The sequence below is a fragment of the Hyperolius riggenbachi genome, chromosome 6 (assembly GCF_040937935.1).
Source record: "Hyperolius riggenbachi isolate aHypRig1 chromosome 6, aHypRig1.pri, whole genome shotgun sequence".
NCBI lineage: Eukaryota > Metazoa > Chordata > Amphibia > Anura > Hyperoliidae > Hyperolius > Hyperolius riggenbachi.
In genome coordinates, this window is record NC_090651.1 from 359,636,853 (window position 1) to 359,650,905 (window position 14,053).

Consider the following 14,053-nt stretch of genomic DNA (forward strand, 5'->3'; position numbering starts at 1 on the left):
ATAAACAATATACAATAAACAAAACACGACCCTAAGAGCTTGCCATCATAATACAAAATGCAAAAATGACATATTATGTCTGTCACAGAAGGGGCGATCTGCTGTGACAGGAGACGTGCAAACACCAAGGGCCTGATTTACCAAAGGGCGATAAGCCCCTTTGCATGTCTAATTGTTTGTTTGCTCCTCCAAACATCTGCGAGAGCTATCGCGGACGCCCAGAAGCAATGCGCCGCCCCGGACGCGCAAAGCCCGTATTGGGCCCCGCGCGTCCAGAGCCGGATCTTCAACCAGGAAAACTAATTAATTGCTTATGGGCCCAGGAGGTCAAAAGGGCCCCATAAAGATGTCTTGCCTCTGTTCATGTAGTCTTTTAGTAACTCTTTCAGTCTTTAAAAACAAGATCTCTGCAGCAATTATCTACTAAAGAGATAAGAAGTTATACAAGCAGGCACACAAAGAGTTACTCCCCCTTCCCCTTAGCTCAGAGCTGCCAGACCCGGACTGGGGACTGCAATGTGATCTCTTCATACAGGAGCTGCTTGCTAGATTAGCAATGTTCTACCACAGAGATAATACATTCTACACACAGACACACAATGTTACTTCCCCTCTCTTTAGGACAAACTGCTCTGCTGTAAAGCCTCTGAGTTTTACTTGTGATGTTCACAATTGGTTCTTGTCATTGCTGAACTTAACCTTCATTTTATCACCCTAGTTGGACAAAAAATATGTAAAACTGGCTATATACACATCGATTTTGAACACTGATTGAATCTTCCAGTAATCTATTGCTCATTTATATCCAATGGATTGGCTTTCAAGTGATATTGTGCTATTTATCAGTCTCTGTGGTATGGAAGCAGGACAGGAGTGGTGAGGGATCAAAGGTCCATAACTTTGCTCTGCATTAAGCAGTACATCACTTGCAGTTTGATTGAAGCTTGATAGAGTTGATGCTTTCCTTGCGTTTTAGATGCTTTCCTTGCGTTGAAAGACATCCATGGCTACAATTACTAGGTTATGCCTAATGATGTTGATCCAGGGATTTTATCTGATTGCCATCTGGAGTCAGGAAGGAATTTTTCCCTTTTGGGGCTAATTGGACCATGCCTTGTGGGGTTTTTTTCGCCTTCCTCTGGATCAACAGGGGTATGTGGGGGACGGGCTGGAGTTGTACTTTGTACTGGTTGAACTCGATGGACGTATGTCTTTTTTCAACCAAAATAACTATGTAACTATGTAAGAGTTCTGCTGAAGCCTATCAAAATTAAACTTGCTGTGACAGAGGTTGATCACTAAACAATTGAATGGAATAATGATCAATTGGCTAGACATATTGGGGCATTATTGACCTGTGTATGATTAAATCTGCCTCGCTGTACTCACTTTTGTTGCCAGTAGAGTTGGGCCGAACGGTTCGCCTGCGAACGGTTCCATGCGAACTTCCGTGGTTCGCGTTCGCGTCCCGCAGGCGAAGTATTGCGGAAGTTCGGTTCGCCCCATAATGCACCATGAGGGTCAACTTTGACCCTCTACATCACAGTCAGCAGGCCCAGTGTAGCCAATTAGGCTACACTAGCCCCTGGAGCCACTCCCCCCCTAATAAAAGGCAGGCAGCGGCGGCCATTACGGTCACTCGTGTGCTTGCATTAGTGAGAGTAGGGCGAGCTGCTGCAGACTGTCTCTCATAGGGAAAGATTAGTTAGGCTTAGCTTGTTCCTGGCTGCATACCTGTTCTGTGAACCCACCACTGCATACCTGTACTGTGAACCCACCACTGCATACCTGTTCAGTGAACCCACCACTGCATACCTGTACTGTGAACCCACCACTGCATACCTGTTCAGTGAACCCACCACTACCCACCACTGCATACCTGTTCTGTGAACCCACCACTGCATACCTGTTCAGTGAACCCACCACTGCATACCTGTTCAGTGAACCCACCACTGCATACCTGTACTGTTCAGTGAACCCACCACTGCATACCTGTTCTGTGAACCCACCAATGCATACCTGTTCAGTGAACCCACCACTACCCACCACTGCATACCTGTTCAGTGAACCCACCACTGCATACCTGTTCAGTGAACCCACCACTGCATACCTGTTCAGTGAACCCACCACTGCATACCTGTTCAGTGAACCCACCAATGCATACCTGTTCAGTGAACCCACCACTACCCACCACTGCATACCTGTTCAGTGAACCCACCACTGCATACCTGTTCAGTGAACCCACCACTGCATACCTGTTCAGTGAACCCACCACTGCATACCTGTTCAGTGAACCCACCACTACATACCTGTTCAGTGAACCCACCACTGCATACCTGTACTGTTCAGTGAACCCACCACTGCATACCTGTTCTGTCAACCCACCACTGCATACCTGTTCAGTGAACCCACCACTGCATACCTGTACTGTTCAGTGAACCCACCACTGCATACCTGTTCAGTGAACCCACCACTGCATACCTGTTCAGTGAACCTGCCACTGCATACCTGTTCTGTGAACCCGCCACTGTATACCTGTTCTGTTCAGTGAACCCGCCACTGTATACCTGTTCTGTTCAGTGAACCCGCCACTGTATACCTGTTCAGTGAACCCGCCACTGTATACCTGTTCTGTTCAGTGAACATTTTGGTGTGTCAGTGTGAAGCAGTACCTTAATTACACTACCTGATTGATGTATACACATGCAAGATGTTTTAAAGCACTTTAGGCCTGTTATTTAGCATTCAATGTGATTTCTGCCCTTAAAACGCTGCTTTGCGTCAAATCCAGATTTTTCCCGGGGACTTTTGGCATGTATCCCACTCCGCCATGCCCCCCTCCAGGTGTTAGACCCCTTGAAACATCTTTTCCATCACTTTTGTGGCCAGCATCATTTTTTTTTTTTTCAAAGTTCGCATCCCCATTGAAGTCTATTGCGGTTCGCGAACTTTAACGCGAACCGAACCTTCCGCGGAAGTTCGCAAACCCGGTTCGCAAACCTAAAATCGGAGGTTCGGCCCAACTCTAGTTGCCAGTGGTTTAGACATTAAAGGACAACTGTAGCGAGAGGTATGTGGAGGCTGCCATATTTATTTTCTTTTAAAAAATACCAATTTCCTGTCAGCCCTGCTGATCTATTTGGCTGCAGTAGTGTTTGAATCGCACCAGAAACAAGCATGCAGCTAATGTCAGGTCTGACAATAATGTCACCTGATCTGCTGCATGCTTGTTCAGGGTGTGTGTGGCTAAATATATTAGAGGTAGAGGATCAGCAGGATAGCCAGGAAACTGGTATTGCTTAAAAGTAAATAAGTTTGGCAGCCTCCACATACTGTACCTCTCGCTACAGTTGTTCCTTATTGACGGTGTGGTGATGTTATTGTAAAGAAAATAAATTTACACTGTTTTAAAAGCTGTGCAATGATTGCTTTACATTGTATCACAGCATCATATCTTCAGTGCTGTCTGTTCCATGAAAATAACAAAAATGTGAGCAGTGCACTCACTTTTGTGAGATGCTGTATGCCGGGGAGACATCCTTTCAACAGTGTGGCAGGTGTGTGTGTGTGGGGGGGAGGTTTGGGGGTGGGGGGCCCTTAATTTATTGCTCTGCTTGGGGCCCTGCCTGGTCTTAATCCGGCTCTGCGCGCGTCCAAGAAGGCGCACCCCGCGCAAACGCAGCACGTGCAAATGTATGCGCGTGCAAAAAACACCTAGCACAAAAAAAAAAAAAAACGCGCCAAGCGTAAGCAAATCAGGCCCCATGTGTAATGAGGAATGCAACCAAAGTAGTACAAGAATCTATCATGAAACAGCACATAAATAACTTTTCATTCAATTGTTAGCATAAGTTATTATATATATCAGCGTAAGATATTATATAGTGACAATACCCGTGTATCCATAGTGGTGTAATAACTATCTACATAGCCGCAAAAGTATCATCTATAAAAGTGAAGTATAGCTCTTTGAATAAATAGGGAATTCAATCTTACCTCAAAAAGGTCCAATAGTGGCAATGCGCCTCTGTAACTCGCACTGCTGCTGTCTGCTGTTTATAAAGGTGTCTATGTGCCTAAATTAAAGGTAGGATGTCAGGTGAGTACAGCGTGACATCACATCACCCACCCAGGGCTTATACCGGAAGTGATGCAGGGAAGCATGGGCGAGGTGGCGTCGGCCATGTTGATTGTGGGCAATTTTGCCAGTAGCTGTAAAAAATGTATAAAATGTGGCATTTTTGCCACACTATGCATCTAAACAATATTTCCATGCCTATGCGACCATATAGTGGAACTGATAGTGTTACTGGCTATCATTAGATTGTGATCTCTATTTGTTGTTCCTGTATTCGTATAGTATATGTAGTATATATATGGATGCTGCCATCTAGTGGTCAGAATATGGAATAGCAGGTAAGAATAGTCTACTCCTATACAAATGCATAAAACTGAATTAAATCCAATAACAGAGATAAAACAACAGTGTTAATATGGTTAAGAAGAAGTAACATCAATAAAATATATAAAAAAATCATAAAAATATGCTGATCTAATATAACAATAGTCCCCAAAAAATCAACTCCAGTTCTTAAACCACAGAGAGTTCCCAGCTCAAAAAACACAAACAAAAAGAAAAAAACTCTTAGTTCAATAACTAATAAAATCCAATTCAAACCGAATACAGTTCCACTCTACAAGTTTCTTAAAGGAGCCCCTCCCACTACCCTCCTCAATCAGCAATCATTGGTCCATACCTCTATCAGTGAAACCACACCACTTGAAGAAGACCTAGGGGCCTCTCAGTTCAGCACATATGACACACCCATACCATCGCCAACAGAACTTCCCCAGACACTACTCAATGTAGGAGACCCTAGCAGCAATATCAAGGGGTCAGACAATCTCGACACAACCCTTACCACCACGGCTTTTTTAGACCTCCCCTCCACACTCACACAGAGCACCCTCGTCCTTCCATTACCCAGCCCCACCATAAACCGGGTCCTCCTCAAACCAAAACACAACATGAAGAGGCCCCTCCCATACCTCGAAAAAGAGGATGTCGGGGCAAAGGAAAAAAGAAAAAAAGAAACCTCGAACACGATACTACCACTACCAATCCTCAAATAAAAAGTGTCTTCAATTTATCAGATTATGCATTAAATTCCTATGAAACCCGACTTTTAAACAAAGGTTTATCTTTTTGTCCCACTAATTCATTCAAATGATCCGAACTTTATACCGACCTTAATACATACATACGTAAACTGACACTGAAGAGACACTTTGCCCTTAAAAAATACCAGAGATCACTCAACGATCTGGACCCTAATTTTCATTACTAGCAACGAAAATTTACCCATCTGTTCTGTTAACCCCACTGAAGTGACTATGGAGAAGTATATTACCACACAACTTAAGGGCCGCTCAAGGTTTTACCCAACTGCATCAAAAGGTAATTTTATCCAGAAATTTCATTCTCTAGTGCTCGAGGATCTACAGAAAATTGACCTCAATTCATTCCCGGCTCAATCCAACCTCACTAACAAAGAACAGGCTGCACTCCATACCCGCAGACGTACTCATGATATAATCATCAGACCAGCGGACAAGGGAGGGGGGTGGTCCTTCTGAACAAAGTAGACTATCTCGAAGAAGCTTTGCGTCTACTTGATGACCCCCTACATTACACCGTACTTGATCATGATACCACTGAAGAGTATAACTCAAAATTAAAAACCTTTATCAATGAGCATTATCTTAAGGGGATTGTCACAAAAAACGAAAGGGCATTCATCATTAATCAACACCCAAAAACCCCCTTCTTTTATTATTTACCTAAAATACACAAGTCACTCATCAGATCACCGGGTAGACCAATCATATCGGGCATAGACTCCACCACCAGCAATTTATCTGTATTTGTAGATAAACACTTACAACCACATGTCCAGTCCCTCCCATCTTTTTTAAAAGACTCCCAACACCTCATTCATCTGATTAAAAATATCCATTGGAAATCTGATTATTACTGGTTAACCTGCGATGTCACCTCGCTTTACACCAATATACCACACGACTTTGGACTTACAGCTTTATCTTTCTTCTTAAACAACAATCCGCTCATGCCTCATCCACAGATTAACTTCATTATTCATTGTGCAGAATTCATACTTAAACATAACACATTCAGTTTTCAGGGTAAATATTACCACCAACGTACAGGTACAGCCATGGGGAGTTTGTTTGCTCCATCCTTTGCGAACCTCACCATGGGTTACCTAGAGCATTTAAAATTCCATTCCCAGCATCTCTTCACAGAGAACATTAAGTTTTATCATAGATATATTGATGATCTGATTTTCATATGGCAAGGCGACCCCAACAATATTCCTCTATTCGTGCAATACCTCAACAACAATCCGGACGGTCTACTTTTCACTTTCCAATACCATCCCACCACCATAGAATATCTGGACCTGGTATTGTTAATTGAATTACTCAATATAAAAAACAAAACCCATTTCAAAAAAGTAGATGCCAACAATTACATTCATTTCAACAGTCACCATCATCGACCTTGGACTACCAACACCCTGTACAGCAAATATAAAAGGATTTACCGGAACTGTACTGACATAAATGACTACCATACACAGTTGACAATATTGACAAAAAAAAATTCCGAATACAGAGCAATTCACACCCCCACCACTACATCCCAGACTGCCCCTAATTCCAATATTACTAACGTTAACGATCCATTTCCCAGGTTTATCACACGCTTCAGTTCACAACACAATATCATTAGAACCACGTTGCAGTCTAGATGGGACATATTAACACAAGATCCCTATCTAAAACCATTATTACCCAACAAACCAACACTCACATTTAAACGTGCACCCAATTTGCGTAACTTATTAGCTCCCAGCAAACTGAGGACATTCTCCCAATCCACCAGCCCCCGCCTACCACCAGGATCACATGCCTGTCACAAAGCGAGATGTACAGCCTGCCAGTTCGTGGTGAACACTAAGACCTTTCAGTCCCACACTACAAACATTGAATATCCTATCACACAACATATCAATTGCGACTCTCGTTTTATTATTTATCTTATTTCATGCCCATGTGGGCCTCAATACGTTAGTCGTACGACCCAGGAGGCTCGCAGCAGGATTGGCCAGCACAAGAGAAACATCATAAATAATTACAATTTACACAGTGTTTCTCGACATTTTAGTATCCATCACAACAATAATCCTCTCTTATTTAAAATCACTTTCATCGAATCAGTTTCCCCATCCCACACAAATGCTTTTGAGATACTGCGCCAAAAGGAAATTTATTGGATACAAATTCTAAAGTGCCTGATACCCAATGGTCTGAATGAGGTTTTAGAAAAAGCATTTTAATGATTTATTATTTATTAATACTCCAAACAGTCGCTTGCTAATAGCAAACAATGTTTTATTATGATAGTCCTCTCTTTTATTTGTTTTTTTATATATTTTGTATACATTTCTTATAATTGTTATATTAGATCAGCATATTTTTATGATTTTTTTTATATGTTTTATTGATGTTACTTTTTCTTAACCATATTAACACTGTTGTTTTATCTCTGTTATTGGATTTAATTCAGTTTCTATATATACTACATAGACTATACGAATACAGGAACAACAAATAGAGATCACAATCTAATGATAGCCAGTAACGCTATCAGTTCCACTATATGGTCGCATAGGCATGGAAATATTGTTTAGATGCATAGTGTGGCAAAAATGCCACATTTTATACATTTTTTACAGCTACTGGCAAAATTGCCCACAATCAACATGGCCGACGCCACCTCGCCCATGCTTCCCTGCATCTCTTCCAGTATAAGCCCCGGGTGGGGGATGTGATGTCACGCTGTACTCACCTGACATCCTACCTTTAATTTAGGCACATAGACACCTTTATAAACAGCAGACAGCAGCAGCGCGAGTTACAGAGGCGCATTGCCACTATTGGACCTTTTTGAGGTAAGATTGAATTCCCTATTTATTCAAAGAGCTATACTTCACTTTTATAGATGATACTTTTGCGGCTATGTAGATAGTTATTACACCACTATGGATACACGGGTATTGTCACTATATAATAACTTACGCTGATATATATAATAACTTATGCTGACAATTGAATAATAAGTTATTTATGTGCTGTTTCATGATAGATTCTTGTACTACTTTGGTCGCATTCCTCATTACACATGGGGCCTGATTTGCTAAAGCTTGGCGCGTTTTTTCTTTTTTTTTTGCGCTAGGTGTTTGTGCGCGCTGCGTTTGCGCAGGGTGCGCCTTCTTGGACGCGCGGAGCCCAATACGGGTCTATGGGCTTTGCTAGTCAGGGGCGGCGCATTGCGTCTGGGTGTCCGCGATAGCTCTCGCGGATGTTTGGAGGAGCAAACAAACAATTAGATATGCAAAGGGGCTTATCGCCCTTTGGTAAATCAGGCCCTTGGTGTTTGCACGTCTCCTGTCACAGCAGATCGTCCCTTCTGTGACAGACATAATATGTCATTTTTGCATTTTGTATTATGATGGCAAGCTCTTAGGGTCGTGTTTTGTTTATTGTATATTGTTTATGGTTTGTATGCTTGATTTTTAGCTTGCACTCCTTGCCTGATGAAGCAGGTTATACCTGCGAAACGTGCTGCGGAGTGCCAAAATAAATTGTTATTTGCGTTTTGAACAATTTCGATTGTCCACCTGTACTCCTCCTTTTTAGTTGTTTTTAGATCATTTGAATCTGCCTGGCGCCTCTGTCCAAATTTGCACATGTTTCCAGATATGTTCTTGAATCATGATCGTGTTTATGCTAGAGCTTGTAGGAGCTGCTGTCCATCTTGTAGGTCAGGCAGAAGACTAGTCACAGCTTTTTCTCTGTAATTCTGATAGTGAGAGGCAGAGGCACTGGAGCCTGTGTTATATTCATCAGAATCAACAGACAATCTTAATTTCACAAAAACATCATGTGTTCAGGATCTGATCTGATCATGGGAACTTAGCTGTCTGTATTCCTATTTATTCATCTTACCTAATAATTCCCCTAGGTATCTGCATTCATGGGCTGCATCCGTGTCAGCCCATGTAAGCTTGGGCCAAGCCATAGCCATTGCCACAAGGGCCGGGGTCGCACCTGCGGGCAGCCACACACGTGGCGGTCACTGTTTCTAGTGCCTGTTTTTGAAACGGGTCTAATTTTTAAGTAAGGATTAGCTGTTTAATATCTAGAGATTATTTTATTCTTATAGGCCAAAGTATGCCTACAGGTGCCCGATGATGGAGGGGTGGCTAACTCCTCTCCCCCTAGCACCACCCTCCTTACCTATGCTGACTCCTGAGCGGAGCGTAATTGAGAGGTTACTCACCTTGCTCTCAGCATTCCACTGATGAGATCTCCCTTCAGTCGGGCACCACCAGCTACTTAACACTGAGGGCACCTCTGGCTACCTAATGCTAAGGGACACCTGTAGCTACTAGGGATAATCAATGAGATGCAAATTCTTCTGAAATTATGCAAATTGTATGCAAATGCATGCAGTTTGAAAATGGTCCAATTAATTTAAACACATTTTCAAGCTGCATATATTTACATAAAAAAATGACATACAGTTGCATCACCTCAGAATAATTTGCATATCTGTGATCATCCCTAGTAGCTACCTATGATGAGCAAGGGAAATAAGGGAGAAGTGACAGCTGGGCCAGCCAGCATACTTGCGGTGCACACACACACAGACACACACACACACACACACACACACACACACACACACACACACTGTACACACACACACACTGTACACACACACACACACACACACGCACGCACGCACACACACACACACACTGTACACACACACACACACTGTACACACACACACTGTATACACACACACACACACGCACACACACGCACACACACACACACACACACACACACAGACACACACACACACACTGTACACACACACTGTACACACACACACACACACAAACACGCACGCACGCACACACACACACACACACACTGTACACACACACACACACACACACACACACACACACACTGTACACACGCACACACACACACACTGTACACACGCACACACACACACACACACACACACACACACACACACACACACACACACACACACCACACACACACACACACACACACACACACACACACACACACACACACACACACACACACACACACACACACACACACACACACACACACACACACACACACACACACACACACACACACACACACACACACACACACACACACCTACACACCTTATAATAAAGGCACAGAAATATGAAGACAAGGGAGAACAAGCAGGTGGACATAGCAACATGGTGGGAAGGTAAGGCAGGGTCCATACCCATCATTGCAAAAAACGTAAAGCTTTTTTGCATGCATTTTTTTTAATTAAAATTCAGGTTCATAAACAAATTTTCACACTTTTTTGTGTGCAGCCAAATAAAAAACCTCATCCGCAAGGGGGGGGAGGGAGTGTTTAGGCATAGGCACTATAGGCCACTAGGTCCTGGGGGGGCGCCATGCCCCTGATTTATCCCCACCCCTTTGTCAAATATGTTATCGATATCTGCCTTGAGGTCACATTCACAGTGGGACGTTGCGTGTCTTAATGCCACGTTAAAGTCGCAACGTGTCTGCGTTTAGAGGTAACGCACTGCAAGCAGTGAGTTACCAAAACGCAACATTTTTCAATGCGACTTTAACGTCACATTGTGAGCAGTCCATAGGATTATCATTGCAGCGCGATATAAGCTGTGTTATAAGACTTTATAACGCAGTTCCGCAACGTCCTACTGTGAATGCAACCTCAATGATTATTAACTACTTAATGGGCCAGCCTAAAAGTCATCATAATCAATATTAGCCAGTAGGGGGTGTGTAGCTCACTATAAACAGCATATTTATAGGTTAACAGTTTTACCTATGGAAAAAATACGCAACACTCATCTGTTGAATCTTATAAAATTATATTGATATAAAACATAGATAAAGCATTTATACACATAGGAATAAACATCTCAGTTGTTGACCATCATCCAATATACATTGTCAAAGTTCCTTTAGCAAAACAAGTCCATATCATTATAGCTACTCTTCTTCTGTAGAATTTATCCTCCATCGATAATTGCTGTCTCGAGATTGTACAGTGTACGGTGCACACAAATATAGCTTTAGCCTTAAAAATGGTAAATAGAGTTCTATTCTTCTAGAAAGATTGTACAGTGTATGGTACACACAAATATAGCTTTATCCTTAAAAATGGTATATAGAGTTCTATTCTTATATAAAGAACTTTAAGTAGATATATTTTCATCAATCAAAGCTAGGGAGTTGTCCCTAAGCTTGCAATTGCATTTAAAGCGGAATATAACCCAGAATTTCTTCTCTGCTCTAAAATATTATTTACAGCATATAATATACTAACACAATGGTTTTTTTTTGTAAAAACATTCAAAGGGTTACATCACAGGGCTGACTCTTTCTTCTGCAAGGAGAACCCGCATCCGAACTGCTTATAATCTTATCTTGTGTACACATTCTTTACTTGATACATTTATGTAAACATTCTCTGGCTGTGCAGGACTTCAACTGATGAGTCCTGGGGTGAAACACAGGTCAGAAATCACCGGTGGCTGCATTCACAACACAATTACAACAGTTATGAATAAAATGCACCAGCAGCTTTCAAAGTAAATTAACTGAACTTTGGGAAGTTATAATATCTAAATGAATAATAATACTTGTGCACAAAAGCAAATATGATAATTGCATGGGTTATAAAAAGTAAGAAAACACATTTTTGTTGAAAATTTTGTCAGAGTTTTAAACCGCTTTAAATAGTAATGCTTACTGATTGACATATAACAAAAAAAGTTATCTAAAAAACTTAACTGCTGAAGTTTGAAATGACAAGTCTTTAACGTTTATATAAGCCATTGTCAACAAATTCACCAAACATAATGCATATTACCTCTCTTGTGTTCTAGAATCACAGTGGAAGGTAGAGACTCTAGATCTCAGTCAATTTCAGTAGAGTTTCAGGCTCAATGATAAAATATACCAGCCTGCCAGGGCTTTTTATTGTAAAGTTTCTAAGATGGAGTCTGTTAGGGGATTTTATGGTGATGCACAAAATTCAAACTGATTTTTAACTGGTACATTTTGACATTTTGTGACATTTTAAACCAGCGGGTTATCTGAGCAGGTGCGTACATATGACGCTACTTGGCTTATTAACGTAAGCAATCTACATCTTTTCTAATCAAAATTACATCAATAACATTTTAATTAGATCTTATGACCCAAGTGGTGTTCTTATGACATCTTTCTAGATCTCATGTACACCAAGCTTATCCTATGTTCTAAAAATATGGTATGTTCTTTGGTACATCATTAATTAACTGGGATTTCTGAACGCCCCCTGTGGTCGCAGGTTGTACTGTCTTGATCACATGGCTTATTGTTTAATCACATGACTTATTGTTTTGGTTTTGTATTCATAACAAACAGCCATCTGTTTTAATACATGCTAAATTATATAGAAAGCAAACTTCTTTATCTTAAAGAGGAACTCCAGTGAAAATAATGTAATTAGAAAGTGCTTCATTTTTACAATAATTATGTATACATTATTTAGTCAGTGTTTGCCCATTGTAAAATCTTTTAAATCCCTGATTTACAGTCTGACATTTATTACATGGTGACATTTTACTGTTGGCAAGTGATGCAGCTGCTGCATGCTTTTTTGGCAGTTGGAACCAGCTGTAAACAGCTATTTCCCACAATGCAACAAGGTTCACAGACAGGAAACTTCCAGGAGTACCACGGTCCTCAGAGTTCCTTGTGGGAGGGGTTTCACCACAATATCAGAATATCAGTCATACAGCGCCCCCTGATGGTCTGTTTGTGAAAAAGGAATAGATTTCTCATGTAAAAGGGGTATCAGCTACTGATTGGGATAAAGTTCACTTCTCGGTCGGAGTTTCTCTTTAACATATAGGTCTATTATTGATCATTAATTAATACATTTATGATCGCTATACATGATCACTATACATTAAGGTAAATAATTGGGCGCCATCTGTTAAATAATCTGCTAAACATTTTAAAACATATATAATCAACCCAAAGCAAGATGGAGATCATAATTTCTCTGCATTAATATGAGATTTTCTGACACCTTGAGCTAAGACATGCCTCTCAAACAAAGCTACACCCCATGGGTGTTTGCATCTCCATTTTTGGCTCCTTTTGTCTCCCTTTGTTCCTCCTTCTGTCTCCTTGTGCCACCTTCAGTCCCCCTGTGTAACCTCTTCCCCCTTCTCCCTGTGCTTCCAAATATGGATTAAAGTGAAATTGTGCCCTAGGCAAGCAACAACTTTGGGCCCACACTTGATGGCCACCTAGCTTTTTTTTGCAAGTTTTTTTGGGGGGTTTAGCATAAACCAGGCCCCTAGACTCTCGCCAGGCCCTTGTTGATGATCTGGCTTTGTGTGCATCTCTCTGTGCCTCCCTTTGTTCCACTGTGTCTTCTTCTGTCCCCCTTTGTGCCTCCCTCTGTCCCCTTGTCCCACTATCTGTTCCGATCCCTCCTGTGCTTCCCCAGTCCAGTGTGTAATGGCAGAGTATAGCACAACAGAAGCTGTGCTTTAACCTCCCCTCTGGAGTCCAGTGCTGTGCCTGTGCGACCACCCTGTCTGTTTTCTGCTCCCTCCAGTGCTGGCTGTTCTCATGTAGCGTGTAATCATGCTAAATACGGTAGGAGATGCTGGGCACTAGGGCAAAGCGCAGCACAGAAGGACTCCAGTGGAGAGGTGAGAGCACAGCTTCTGCTGCACTATACTCTGCATTTACACACTAAGCTAGGGTAGAGCAAGAAGGTAGTGTTAGACAAAATGCAACAGGACCAACGGGGATGGGGGGGAGGTGACACAGG

The 14,053-nt window shown here is 41.9% G+C and overlaps 1 protein-coding gene across 1 annotated transcript in view; it reads right to left on the reverse strand.

The window, feature by feature from the left end:
* LOC137522259 (uncharacterized) overlaps positions 1 to 14,053 on the reverse strand; it is a 61,751-nt gene that overhangs the window by 39,527 nt on the left and 8,171 nt on the right. Inside the window, exon 5 of the mRNA XM_068242288.1 lies at positions 3,997 to 4,068. Coding sequence (XP_068098389.1) covers positions 3,997 to 4,068 — 72 coding nt within the window. The remainder of the gene's footprint in view (positions 1 to 3,996; positions 4,069 to 14,053) is intronic.